The sequence below is a fragment of the Dromiciops gliroides genome, chromosome 4 (assembly GCF_019393635.1).
Source record: "Dromiciops gliroides isolate mDroGli1 chromosome 4, mDroGli1.pri, whole genome shotgun sequence".
Lineage (NCBI taxonomy): Eukaryota > Metazoa > Chordata > Mammalia > Microbiotheria > Microbiotheriidae > Dromiciops > Dromiciops gliroides.
In genome coordinates this window covers 214,462,094-214,476,730 of record NC_057864.1, presented here as the reverse complement: position 1 = coordinate 214,476,730, position 14,637 = coordinate 214,462,094, and the positions used below count along the sequence as shown (strand labels likewise).

General features: G+C 44.4%; 2 protein-coding genes across 2 annotated transcripts; one reads left to right on the top strand and one right to left on the bottom strand.

Moving 5' to 3' along the window:
* Nucleotides 1–392: 392 nt before the first annotated feature.
* On the bottom strand, nucleotides 393–3,340 carry OXLD1 (oxidoreductase like domain containing 1). The gene is made up of 2 exons (XM_044005199.1): nucleotides 3,221–3,340; nucleotides 393–1,263 (listed from the first exon to the last, which is right to left on the bottom strand). Exons 1-2 carry the CDS (start codon nucleotides 3,296–3,298, stop codon nucleotides 829–831), a joined length of 513 nt encoding a protein of 170 aa, XP_043861134.1. The 5' UTR covers nucleotides 3,299–3,340; the 3' UTR covers nucleotides 393–828.
* Nucleotides 3,341–3,472: 132 nt separating this feature from the next.
* Nucleotides 3,473–14,422, top strand: CCDC137 (coiled-coil domain containing 137). Its single transcript, XM_043999653.1, has 6 exons — nucleotides 3,473–3,660; nucleotides 7,217–7,350; nucleotides 9,259–9,487; nucleotides 11,629–11,711; nucleotides 12,272–12,351; nucleotides 12,703–14,422. The coding sequence occupies exons 1-6, from the start codon at nucleotides 3,530–3,532 to the stop codon at nucleotides 12,913–12,915; spliced, it is 870 nt and encodes a 289-aa protein (XP_043855588.1). The 5' UTR covers nucleotides 3,473–3,529; the 3' UTR covers nucleotides 12,916–14,422.
* Nucleotides 14,423–14,637: the final 215 nt, after the last annotated feature.

Below are 14,637 nucleotides of genomic sequence, written 5' to 3'. Positions count from 1 at the left end.
GCCACTCAGGCATTGAGTTTGCCCATTCCTGCGGGAATGTAATAAATCTGTCTCTGCTTGACTTGGTGGTCTCCTAGAGTTATTTGGGTAAACTGAGGCAGTTTGCCCCAAACACAAAGATGAACAAATGTTGGGTTGAAACTGTCCTCACTTTGGTCAACCACATGGGGATTGGGAGACGACCTTTCAAAATTCAGTTTAAGTGCCATCTATCTACCTAAGCCGTTTCCCAATTGCCCCAGCTCCTAGTTTTCCCCCTTCCCCCCCAAAAAAATGTGTGATTGTATAGACATACACAAATTACATACACATATATGTTGTTCCCCTGAACAGAATATAGCCCATTGTCAACATTTAATTGTTGATGGACCCAGGCTTAATTAAATTTATGGTAGAGGAGGTAATGCTTTTTGACAGCACTTTACTGCACATTTCTTTTATCTTGTCTCAGTAACCTACAAAGCTCAGTGTATTAATTAATGCATTGGCTTTAGTCTATAAGCTCCCCGCAAGAGATTATAGCTATACATTTTTACACAATGCCATATACTTGACAATTTATTTGAGAATGAAGAGTTACAGTTAGACAAAAAAAAAAGTTGCCAAGGCAGTTTCAGATGTTTGAAGAATGATACTTCAAAAAGAAACACACAGTGAGCAGAGAACATGGGGGTGGGGTCACATTTATTTTCAGGCAAGGTCAATAAATACCCATCTTATAATTATTCACTTTTTATCCAAAGATGGGGGGGGGGGGAAGGAGGCACAAAAATCACTAGAGGCGGTTGCAGCTCCCTGAGAGACAGCTACCAGGTGGAGAGAGGCGCCTCACTCAGGCTTTCTCTCTCTCATTCGGAGCTGGATCTCCATCTTGATAAAGGCCTTGATGTTCTCATCTTGGATGTGTTCCTCCACAGCAGCCAACGCTTTGGCCCCACCATCCTGATAGTGCTGTAGGATCTCCTCAGCATACTCAATCCACACGCAGTTGTGGCAGCCACTCATGCAGCAGTTTGTAGGGGGTGGCAACAGTTGGGGCGGAGGATATGAGGACTCTGAAGAACCTGCATCAGAGTGAGAGTAGCCTTTTTGGCTGGGAAGTGCATCAGTCTTCGGGTTGTTTTTTGGAGTGTCTGCTCCAGAACTTTGACCTGTGTCATTCTTCCCCAAAGTCCTGCTGCCGCTGAGGGCTCTGATAGAGCACCCGTTGGGAAGCCCAGGAAAGCCCAGGTGCCTAGCACAAGTGCAGATTTGGAATGGCTCCTGAAGGTTGTAGATATATATGTGTGTAAAAATCACGTAAGCAGGAAAAGTATAAAACCAACTCTCCTTGAGACTAACATCTAAAAACTAAAATCTGGTTTTAGGACAGGATCTAAGCTGAGAGACTGCTCCAGGGGAGGCTCTTTCCTTCAAATTATCCTAAAACTTAACAGTTAATTTGATAGACACAATTCTCTCCCTGGAGTCTGGTGGAAAGTACCATAGAAGAGCACAGGGTGAGCATTAGAGCCAGAAGGGACTTTTAAAACGATTTTGTCCTTTATAGATTTTATATATCTTCCCTTTTTTTTTTTAAGTGAGGCAATGGGGGTTAAGTGACTTGCCCAGGGTCACACAGCTAGTAAGTGTCAAGTGTCTGAGGCCGGATTTGAACTCAGGTACTCCTGAATTCAGGGCCGGTGCTTTAACCACTGCGCCATCTAGCTGCCCCTAGCAATAAACTTTTAAACTAACTATACTGGGGCGGGGCTGGGTATCTTCCAGACCCCATTCTCAGTTTAATCTGACTCAAATCCATTGGTAATAACTTTTTTTTTTTGGTGAGGCAGTTGGGGTTAAGTGACTTGCCCAGGGTCACACAGCTAGTAAGTGTTAAGTGTCAGAGGTAGGATTTGAACTCCTGACTCCAGGGCCAGTGCTCTATCCACTGCGCCATCTAGCTGCCCCATAATCTTCCCTTTTTTACAGATGAGGAAACTAAGACCTGAAGAAGTGAAATCACTTGTTCATGCTCCTACAACTACTTGGAAAGATTTCAGCCCAGGTCTCCTCATTTGAGGAGTCTGAGGCTGTTTTGGGTAGCCTCTCTGGGTAAATACTTAGCACAGAGGGGTACGCACACGCACACGCACACGCACACGCGCCTAGTGTTTAAGACTGGGGAGTAATGAAGCACGTCCCCAGCTGGCATCGGAGTCCCTCTAACCCAGGAGCCTTCCTAGATGCTTTAGAATCTTTAAAACATATTTGGGGTGGGGGTGGGGGGCCTAGGTGGGGCAGTGGATAAAGCACTGGCCCTGGAGTCAGGAGTACCTGAGTTCAAATCCGGCCTCAGACACTTAACACTTACTAGCTGTGTAACCCTGGGCAAGTCACTTAACCTCCATTGCCTCGCTAAAAAAAAAAAAAGATATTTACTTTTCTATACTGTAACAATTAGCTTGCACCAGTTCTGCCCATTGTTAAAACTTCCATAGTGAACATTTACATCTAGGAAATTGGCAAACCACAAATGCTACAAATTAGGCCTTCATTTATTGTTTTCTTGATTGTCTAGACTCGAGAAAGTGATTGAGAAAATGTTAGAAATGCAGATTAAACTTTCCTTCACCCCACCCTCCTTTGTCAAACATCTAACTAGCACACCCTAGAAACAAATCTTCCTTTCAAATTGGGACAGCTAAAGGGGCTCAGTGGATTGAGCACCTGGATTTTAAAATCCTGTCTCAGACACTAACGAGCTGTGTGACCCTGGGCAAGTCACTAAACCTGTTTGCCTCGGTTTCCTCGTCTGTAAAATGGGGCAAATAACAGCACCTGCCTCCCAGGGTTGTTGTAAAGCTCAAATGCGATAATAATAATTGTAAAGCGCTTAGCGCAGTGCCTGCCACATAGTATGCGTTATATAAATGATACCTATTGCTGATAATAACAATATCATTAACAAAAATAGTGGTTATTATCATTATTACTATCAGCCTGAGGCCCCGGGAGGCTTAAAAGCCTAGTCCACTCAAGGGCCTGGGGTGAGGAGGCCCGCGTTCTCCCCCTGCCTCTGCAGGCCTGGGGCGCGCAACGCAAGCCCCGCCGGTCCCTAACGCGAGACCCAGAGCCAGCGCGATGCACCGCCTCTCCGTGACCTTTGCCCTTTGGCTCTCCAGGCTTTGACCCCTCGGCCCTCAATCCGCCCTTCCCTCCGCGGGTCCCCGGTACTTGCCGGGCCGAGGGGAGAAGCGGCTACGGCGGCAGTTGCTACACGTCTCCGGCCGCCCGCGCTCCGCAGCAGCAGCAACATCTCAGCTGAGGGGAGCGCGAACCTCGGGGGATGTTTGGGAGGGCCGGGGGGTGGGGGGAGGGCTCCCCCTTCTGTGGCGGCCACGCAGACCAATCGTAGCCCCAGACCCGAGCTCCACCAGCCAATGGTCGCGAGGAGGAGGTGGGACAACGAAGGCAGGGGGCGGGGCTGTGATATGCCGGGGCGGAAAGCGGAAGTGCAGCCACGTGAGGACTGAACCTGTGTTGGAGTATGGCGAAAGCCCGGCTTGGGCGTCCCCGGACCCCGGGACGCGCGGGGTCCGCCGGCTGGGACCCTCGGAAGCCGCAGGGGCAGCAGAAACAAGGGAAGCAACCTCCGACGCCTCAGCTGGGACAGGCGAGGTACGACACGTCCTGCGGGGTCACATCCTCGCCCCTCCCCAACCAATTAGACTTAAGCCGAATTTCCTGAGTGTTGTATTAATATATGTTAATTCAATAAGAGAAGTAATATAATTAATAGTATTAACAACAGTGATGATTACTAATTAGCATTATTATCACCGACTCATGAAATGAATTAAAAAACAATGATGATGGGGGCAGCTAGATGGCACAGTGGATAGAGCACCGGCCCTGGAGTCAGGAGTACCTGAGTTCAAATTCGGCCTCAGACACTTAACAATTACGAGCTGTGTGACCCTGGGCAAGTCACTTAACCTCAATTGCCTCACTTTTTGAAAAAATGATGATGACCATGAGTAGATCACAATCTCTAAGCCTCAGTTTCCTCATCTGTAAAAATTCAAATCTGGCCTCAGATACGTATTAGCTGTGTGACCCTGGGCAAGTCACTTCACCCTGTTTGCCTCAGTTTCTTCATCTGTCAAATGAGCTGGAGAAGGAAAAGTCAAATCATTCCAGTATCTCTGCCAAGAAAACCCCGAGTGGGGTCCCAAGGAGTCGGGCACGACTGAAATGAGTGAACAGCAACAAAATGGTAATGATATATCTGTCCCAACCAGTCTGTTGTCAGGCTCAGGTTAGATGCATGTTAAAAGCACTTTTCCAACCTTAAAGCGTCAGCTATGATCGTTACTGTTTATTGTATGGTCATTTAAGGTCCGAAAAAGGTTTTTGCATGTAGCCCCCCATATCTGTTTTGGTCTCCTTGGTTTTCAAGCACACACAGAGGACTTTGCACAAGAGGCATTGTGAAAATTGGTTACAACTGGTCTAGTGGGAGGGAAAGGAGTGAGAGGTAAGAAGAGACAACAAGTTGCCTTGAAATGCTGAGATTACGCTTTAGTGGATAGTAATTCAGTGCTTACTATATATCATCTTCATTTAGCCGTCCTATAATAGTAAATGATTTACACGTCCCAAATTAGAGGCAGTGGGATACATTTGAAAGATGTGAGCTGGGAGACCTGGTTTGAGGTTGGGTCATGATTTGCAGTGAATTGGATTTAAGTGAGGAAGGGCTGTGCAAAGTCACCAGCGCCACTCTCCTCTGGAGCCATCTGGGTCCAGTGGCAAGATACATCATCAGGATAACTGGAGATGGCCAAGGATGTTTAAGGCAATTGGGTTTAAGTGACTTGCCTAGGATCACACAGCTAGTGTCTTAGGTGAGGTTTTTTTCTTTTGGGGGGGGGCATGGGGGTTAAGTGACTTGGCCAAGGTCACACAGCTAGTAAGTGTCAAGTGTCTGAGGCCGGATTTGAACTCAGGAACTCCTGGATCCAGGGCCAGTGCATTATCCACTGCGCCACCTAGCCGCCCTACTTAGGTGAGATTTTAACTCGGGTTCTCCCAATTTCAGGGCCAGTGCTCTATGCCTTTCCCCAGAGGTGTGGTATGAATTTGACTGGGCCACTTTTCTCAGCCTGTTTCCTTACCTATAAATGAAGATTTTGTACTAGATTATCTTTATCATAAATCAGAGTTGGAAGGGACCTCAGAACCCATCTAATCCACCCCTCCTGCTTTTTTACAGATGAGGAAACTGAGGCCTAGGGAGGTTAAGAGACCTGCATAAGTGGCAGAAGAAATTGGCAGAGAATTATAAGTTTATTCTACTGTACTTAACAATATGCCACAAAAATGAAAATCTTAAATATCCTAGGACACTGGTATAATTGAAGTGTAGGTAGATGCCACTAAGAAAGTACGTGATGGTTTGTCATGTAATGTGGAGAGTGTATTTTTTTTTAATTATGAAAGTATTTTATTATTTTCCAGTTACATGTAGAGATAGTTTTCGTGGAGAGTGTATTAAAGAAAAAATCACTAAAACAAATGTTTGGATTTATTTTTTGGCTTGTCTGTGAAGATGCTTCTATGTATTGTCTAGCCATTCATTTCTGAAACTAGTGTCTTTGCTATTACTTCTTCTAACAAAGTAAGTACACATGTGACTTTTTTTTTATTCTTGATAAAAGCTCTCATTCATTACCATGTGGTTTTTGATTGAATTCTTTGAAATACAGCCCTTTGCACTGTATGTGATGTAGAATAGCTTCACCATACTTTTGGGCACTAATTAACTTTTTTGTTTGTTTGTTGGGTTTGGGGTTTGGGGTTTTTTGCGGGGCAATGGGGGTTGACTTGCCCAGGGTCACACAGCTAGTAAGTGTCAAGTGTCCGAGGCCGGATTTGAACTCAGGTACTCCTGACTCCAGGGCCGGTGCTCTATCCACTGCGCCACCTAGCTGCCCCCTACTAAGCTAGATGGCGCAGTGGATAGAGCACCGGCCCTGGAGTCAGGAGTACCTGAGTTCAAATCCGGCCTCAGACACTTGACACTTACTAGCTGTGTGACCCTGAGCAAGTCACTTAACCCCAATTGCCTCACTTAAAAAAAAAAAAAGGAATAAGTAGTTTCTGTGATTTTTCACTGTCTTGTGTTTAGGATGAAACTGTTTTGGAGTGAAATCTTTTAGTGGGAAAAAAAAAGTGGCAGAGAGGTGGGATCCTATTACTAATATCTCACACACACACACATACACACACACACATACACACACACAAACACACACACACCCTCTTTGGGAATACTGGGGCATCATCTCTCTCATAACCAATTTTGGGCCTGGGGCATCAAGGTCCCTCCCAGCTCACTCTTTTTGTGGTGGCAAGGAATTGGAAATTGAGGGGATGCCCATCAACTGGCTAATGACTGAACAAGTTGTGGTATATGAATGTAATGGAATACTATTGTGCTGTAAGAAATGATGAGCAAGTGGATTTCAGAGAAACCTGAAAGAACTTAGATGAAATGATGCTGAGTGAGATGAGCCGAACCAGGAGAACATTGTACACAGTATCAACAATATTGTGTAATGATCAACTGTGATAGAATTGACTCTTCTCAGCAATACAGTGGTCCAAGATAGTTCCAAAGGACTTATGATGGGAAATGCTCTCCAAATACAGAAAAAAAGAACTGTGGAATCTAGATGCAGATTGAACCATACTATTTCTACTTTTTTTTTTCTTTTTTGAGGTTTTTTTCCTTGTGTTCTGATTCTTCTTTCACAACATGACTAATGCAGAAATATGTTTAATGTTATTGTACGTATATAACCTATATCAGATTGCCTGCTCTCTTGGGGAGGAGGGAGGGAGAGAGAAAAAATTGAAACTAGAAATCTTATAAAAACAAATGTTGAAAACTATCTCTACATGTAACTAGAAAATAATAAAATACTTTTATGATTTAAAAAAAAAACAAACCCCTGCTTTCAAGAAGCTTAAATCCCACTTGGGGATAGCACATGTAAGCAGGTAAGATCCATGAGAATTCAGTTTAGGGTACAGCAGTTGGGAGTAATGAGCTCCCACCCAAGATAAAGATATGAGAGTCACCAGTATAACTACCAGTTTGGAGTGGAAGGTGTTCAGAAGGTGCTAACACACCTCTTCTGGGTTGTTTTGTTTTGTTTTTTCTTTCTAGAAAAGAGAAAAAGAAGAAAGTAAACTCTAAGCCCAAGAACTTGGATGATCAAGAGATTCCTTTCCGACTTCGGGAAATTATGAAGAGCCGTCAGGAGATGAAAAAACATATCAGCAAAAAAACCCGGAAAGCAGGTAGAACATGCTGGGCTGCTTCCCACCAAGGGAGTAGCTAGAGCATCTTTTGTGGGGTCTGGACTTACGATTTCATTGCCTGAGGGAGTTCTTCATGTGGAATTCCCTGCTCTTATGCACATCAATATGTCCTCTGTTTTCCCGAAGTTAGAGAGTACTCTTAGGGTCACTGAGAGGTTAAGTGACTTGTCTGTGGCTACAGATATGTAGGCTTCAGAGACAGGACTTGAACCCAGAACTTCTAGATTCCTGGCTTCACTTACTCTCAACTCATTTTTAATTCATCTCCAGTCAATTCTCCCTTGACTGAGTACTTAACTCTGTGTGGAAGATACTGAGAGGGATGAAAGCAGACTCTGCCATCAAGTATTTTATGATCTAGTAGGAGAATTAAAACTGTTACATAAATAACTGCATTGTGGCCTAGGGGGTTTCACCACTTTTCCCCCCAACTAAAACTTATAGGTTGGACCCAGAGGATTAAGACCCCAAGACTCAGTTGTTCTGTGCTCCGAAGCTATAGCTCATCAACTACCATGGATGTATTTACCTTTAGATAGACCGCTGGAGGACACAGCCCCGAAGCAAAGGCAAAATAAATAAATATCTACCCCCAAACCAGAAATCCAGTGGCAGTGGGAATAATAGCTAAGATTTCTATAGCATTTTGAGGCTTACAAAGCTCTTTGCAATATTAACAACCCTTAAGAAGTAGTTATCATTATTATTATTATTATTATTATTATTTTATTGTCCCCATTTTTTACAGATGAGGAAACTAAGGCTGAGAGAGGTTAAGTGACTTTCCTCAGGTTGCACAGCTATTAAATATCTGTATAAGTATCTGAGGGTGGATTTGAGCTTGGGTTTTCCTGACCCCCAAGTCCAGTGTTCCCTCTCCACCTCTGCACCTAGCTGCCTTGACACTCATGAATCTTTTTTTGGGGGGGGCAGGGCAAATGAGGGTTAAGTGGCTTGCCCAAGGTCACACAGCTAGTAAGTGTCAAGTGAATGGGGCAGGATTTGAGCATCTTTTCCTCTCCCCCCCCCCCCCAAGGGTTCTTAACTTGAGACTTCTGAACTTTTTTTTTATAGGACTAGGGGACATAATTGTATTTCAGTAAAAATCATTTCTTTTGTAATCCTGCATATTTTATTTTATGCATTTAGAAACATTATTCTGAGATGGTGTCCGTAGGATTCATCAGCCTGCCGAGGGGGTTCATGAGACAAAAAAGATTAAGAACCCTTGCTTTATGGGGAGTCTAATTTTAGTTTTTATATCTTTTTTTTTGGTGAGGCAATTGGGGTTAAGTGACTTGCCCAGGGTCACACAGCTAGTAAGTGTCAAGGGTCTGAGGCCAGATTTGAACTCAGATCCTCCTGACTCCAGGGCCGGTGCTCTATCCACTGTGCCACCTAGCTTCCCCGGGAGTCTAATTTTATAAGCCAATTTGAGATTAAGGGCTTCTATTTTTTTTTTTAATGGGGCAATGGGGTTAAGTGACTTGCCCAGGGTCACACAGCCAGTAAGTGTCAAGTGTCTGAGGCCAGATTTGAACTCAGGAACTCCTGAATCCAGGGCCGGTGCTTTATCCACTGCGCCACCTAGCCGCCCCGGGAGTCTAATTTTAGACTAGATTCCATTGATTAAAGCTGAAAAGGCCTTCTCCTGCCTATAGGATAGAGGGTCCTTCTTTATTCTCTTAAATAAATCTCTTCTCCCCCATTTCTGAGGTTCCTGAAGCCTAGTATAGTATAAAGAATATGAGTCGGAGCCTTGGGCTCTGCCATTAATAAGCTCTGCAATCTTTACCACTCTGGGTCTCACCTTCCTCCATAAAATAAACCAGTGATTCCTCAGCTTACTTTCTGTTCTAAAACTTTCTGTTCTGGCTGCTTCCCTAGTCCAAGTGGCTTTCAGACAGAAGTTTGAGAAGGAAGCAATGGGATCTCTGTCAGACATCCCAGTTCCCAAGTTCAAGCAGGGAAAAAAGGAATCGGACAACGCATATGTCCACCGAATGGAACAAGAGGCCCAGCATGTGATCTTCCTCAGTGAGAACCAAGTGGAACGGAAACCCGAGAAGGAAGAAGCTTCTCAGCCAAAGAAAGAGAAATCTCAGCGGAAGAAAGAGTGAGTTGGCTTTGGTTGGGATGTGATGAGGAAAATGCATTTGCTTAGACCTCCAGCTTGAGGGTATTACTATTCCCAAGCATGTCAGGACATAGGGTCAGGACATAGAAGTCAGAGTCTTCTGGACTTCACAGGGCGCTAATTAGGCCCTAGAGGTTTCATTGAGCGACGGCAGTGGTGGCAATTCACCAGCAGATGGCGACAGAAACCCCCAGATAACCCCGAAGGCATACCGGGAGAAGCAGATTTTCAGTTTCAGTCAAATCAGTAAACAGATTTTTCCTCCCCAAACATCTTTACTAGGCTAGGTACTACATAACTACATTTCCTGCCTTTAAGGAGTTTGCAGTCTAGTTGAGGAAACAAGAAGTGAAATATGTGAAAGACCAGCAAATAGTAGAGGATACTATGTAAGTAATCAGTTGTGTGGCAAGGACAAGTCCAATGCAGCAAGCATTTATTTCAAGCACTTGCCGTATGCGTGGTATTGCTCAGCGCTGGGGAGAACAAAAACAAAAATAAACAGCCCCTACTTTCAAGAAGCTTAAGTTCCACTGCGGGACAGCACATGGAAACAGGTAAGTATCTGTGTGATTAATTGGGAAAGGAGAGCCCACTGAGCAGGAGGTGGTACCCCCTTTCAGTAGGAGGTGATACATGAGTCAAGTCTTGGAGGAAACCTGGGGTTATAAGAATAATAATAACAATAAGAATAATAACTAGCATTTATATACATTTTAAGGTTTACAAAGTGCTTTATGAATACAAATACTATCTCATTTTTTCCTACCATTGAAATAGGTGCTATTATTATCCTCATTTCACAGATGAACAAATTGAGGTCTGTACAAGTTAAATGAATTGTCCAGGGTCACATAGCCAGCAAGTGTCAAAGCTGGATTTGAACTCAGGTCTTCCCAACTGCAGGCTCCATTGAGCCATCTGACTGCCTAATGCTATAGATAGTCTGTATAAAGACATGAAGTTGGAAGGGTGGAATGCTGAATTTAATGAACCCCATGGAGATCATTTATGGCTACAGAATGTCCTATGAGGAGGATAGCTGCAATAAAAATTACATTGCAGGCTATGTGTGAACTCCGTGCTTGCTACCTACTTTCCTCTACCCTACTCTCAAGTCTTCTGGACTCCAGGCCCAACATTCTGTCTCCTGTGCCACCTACCTGCCTCTTAAGTGACATTAATAGATGTATATCATCCCTCTTCCTACTATATCTGGGTTATTGTGTCCAATTCTGGGTGCCACGTTTTCCAGAGGAAAACACCCAGGATGGTGAAGAGCCACAGAAGAATCATTTGAAGTTCAGGGAGATATTTAGCCTAGAAAAGAACTAACATGAGGTGACTAGAAGTAGGTGGGCCATGTTCATTGACTTCAACTATATGACAGGGTTGTTATGTAAAAGTATTAGACTTGGATTTGATTGGTTCTTGGGGGTTTTGAACCAGGATCAGTGGGTGGAAATTACAGGAAGGCTGACAGCCCAGAGGACGGACAGACTTTCTTCTTATTAATGCTGCTCTGAAATGGAATGGACTTCCTTAGGGAAAGGAGTTCCTCTTCACTAGATCAATCTGGTAGCCCTCAGTGGGGCTTTTTATAGATAGGATTAATGCTTTTCATGAATGTCGAATATGATTACATCTGAAGTCCCTGGTCACTAGCGTCCTATGGAAGTTTCCAGAGAGGGTAGTCCTCCTGTTCCCTTTGACCCATTTTCTTCGGTCTCTCCGGTGCTGTTTCATGTGTTACCTTACAGTTATTAACCTTTGGATAGTTGGCAGAGTGGATAGAGCACTGGGCTGGGAACCAGGAAAACTCATCTTCCTGAATTCAAATCTGACCTCAGACATTTAAGAGCTGTGTGACCCTGAGCAAGTCACTTAATCCTTTTTTGCCTCAGTTTCCTCATCTGTCAAATTAGCTAGATAAGGAAATAGCAAATCACTTCAGAATCTTTGCCAAGAAAACCCCAAAAGTAGTCAGAGTCAGACATGACTGAAACAACTCAACAACAATAATTGCTGTGGGTGTTTGGGGGCGTGTGAGTATGATATATGGATATCAATGCAACATCCTGGAAAATATTTTTTTTAATTAATCATATTTGGCTTTTTAGGTTCCAGAGACGGCGTTCGGATAAAGTTCGACATCAAAAAGAGGAAAAGGCAATAGCCAGCCTGGAAAAAGAACTATTTCAAGGTAGTTCTGCTTGGAATATGATCTCCCAATCTCCTGCTTTGGGGAATGGGCTGGAAGCAATAGCTGCAGTTTAAGGTTTTCTGAGCACTTGTAGATCAGAGAGTAGGTTAGCCAGCATCCAGTGATTTCAGCCATGCCACTTGTGGAAACTTTTAATAGTAAATATAATCACACTTGACATGTATATCATGCTGTGATGTTTGCAGAGCCCTTTATATACATTATCTCATTTGATCTATAGCCCTTTACTTCTTCCTATGGGTGGGGGCTCAGATTGGGTCACATGGTAAGGGTCAGGGGTGAAATTCAAGCTCAGGTTTCACCTGACTCCAAGGGCAGCTATTTGTGTCTGGTTCTCCAACTGTAGTACTAGCTGTGTGTGGTAGAATCTGAACCAGAAATTGAATTCTGTCTCTGGGGTTGTTTTTGTCAGGGAAGGTAGACCAGGTTTGTGGGTGGTTCTTGATTAAAGGGGGTAGGAGAGGTGAAATGTGAGTGGTTTGACTATGTAGCCAGCATCCTATAATAAGTCATTCTCAAACCTCCTCTTCTTGTTGTAGACTCTGTGAAATTTGGTGAAGTTGTCCTTCAGCCCCCAGAATTAACAGCTAAACCAAGGAAGAGTATAAACAGTGACAAGGTAATATGGGGCTCGGGTCAGTGTGTCTGGTCAGATAACTGATGTGTTTATGAGGGTAAATGTGTCAAATTAATGGGCCATAAGCATTTGAAATGACCTTCTCTACCTTTCTAATGAAGGTTGATTTGGTGGGGCTTCTGGGTAACAGCTGGGATATGTGTCTGGGAGCAGAGCGGCCTTGCTCTCCCTGTCCTGGTCTGGGTGGGAGGTAGATCTCAGCCCTGATGGGGCTGGGAGCTGTTCACACAAACCCTGGTACTGATCTTAGTACTAAGAACAGGCCCCAGGGGAGCCCTCTCTCACCCTCTCCTGGGTCCTGACCTTCCGTCCTTATTGCCCTGTTTTCTTCAGCTTGGCAAGAAGTCCCTGTTGCTGACGAGCCTCCTGGCCCCTGGCAGTGACTCCCAGCCCCCAGCTGTCTCGATGGCTCGACAGAGGATTGTGGCAGAGGAGAGAGAGCGTGTTGTACAGGCCTACAGGGAGTTCAAGAAGCTCAAGCAGCAGCAGCTGGAGCAAAGACAGCCCTTTAGTCGATCTGAGGGGAAGCCAGAGAAACCAGCATGAGAAAGAATCCCAGGGATTTGTGGGACTTCCTAGTAGAGACAGAACTTAAGCCTACTTGGCCGCCCCTTTCCTCCTAGAAACGACATCTCAGGCTACAAAATTACTTCTGTATGGAATGAAGTGACTTAATGACGGCACAGTGATAGCACACATAGAATCGGGGTGCCAAACCTGAACCTCTCCTGGGACCAAAAACTCATGAGTGGTCCCTGGCTTCATCCCACAGTTTATGCTATGGCTTTGCCTGCCTGGTACCAAGAGACCTGATAGGCTCTTGGGGCTTTGACCTGCAGACAGAGCGTCATGTGCATTCACCTGCCAAGATGTTTTCTAGAAACTGCAGGGGGCAGCTAGGTGGCACAGTGGATAGAGCACCAGCCCTGGAGTCAGGAGAACCTGAGTTCAAATCCGGCCTCAGAACATTGACACTTACTAGCTGTGTGACCCTGGGCAAGTCACTTAACCCCAATTGCCTCACCAAAAAAAAAGAAAAGAAACTGCAGGGGTCTAACCCTAAAACACTGATTAGACAGGGGGGCATTGATCCTAGACTTTTGTATCACATTGATACTGGACCTGCAGAAGGTAAATTGAATGGCTGCTTGATTTGATTGACTATTTGTAATTTTTATCTGTAACTCTGAACAATGAAACTTGGCAACATTACATTCTGACTTGGTTTTTGTTTTTATCATGGTGCTGGAAATAGTATGTGTGTAGATGACAAGGGCTGAAGGACCACATCCTGTCCATTTGGGACTTGATTGGTACCGGACCACATGTATACTCTGTACAACTCTGGGCAAGTCACTTCACCCTGTTTGCCTCAGTTTCCTCATCTGTCAAATGAGCTGGAGAAGGAAATGGCAAACCACACTAGTGGCTTTGCTAAGAAAACCCCCAAATGGGGTCACAAAAAGTCAGAAACAATCAAACAACACCACGTGTATGGCACGAGCTGTGGCAGCTGGAATCCAGTCACAAGCCCAAAATTCTGGGCTGAGGCTGCTTATTTGTCTTAGGTTATGTATCCTTCCAGAATTCCCACAACATGCTTAATATGCTGCAAATTAGGGGATAACAGGGGCTTAGAGCCTGAAGGGACTCTAGTACACCTTCTATCAGGGCAGCTTTCTCAGTTTACCGATGAGGAAATTGAGACCCAGAGATGATCAGAGATTTCATCGTGGTCATACAAGTGGCAGAACCAAGATTCAACACAAGGGGCCGCTGCCCCCTATGCTTTGTCTCCCTGTCTGTTTCTTGGGACTGTAACCAAAAAGAGACAGAAGTTAATGGCTGTTAATTCTCATCAACACAGTTCCAGAGGATTTTTGATGAAATAGGCTGCCCACCTCCTGAGAGACATGATAGACCCAGAGTGCAGATTGAGAGATACTTTTTTTGCATGTGGCCAATGCTGGAATTTGTTTTCTTTGTCTATGTATTTGTAACCAGGGATTTGGTTTTCTACTCGATGTGTGTTGTGGGGAGGGGAGGGAGGGGAAGGAAGGAAAGGCAAAATTTCATTTGAGAATAAAATAAAATTTAATGCTAAAAATACATAAAAATAATTAATGGTTATTCTGTCTTAGGTAAGGGCCTGATCACCAAAATGGAAAACAGATAGGAGGGACCCCTATTTTTAGATAGATCTTCCATTGTGACTCTTATTCTAAACTTTTGTTTCTATACCTGATTACACTAGAACTACTTAGTCTG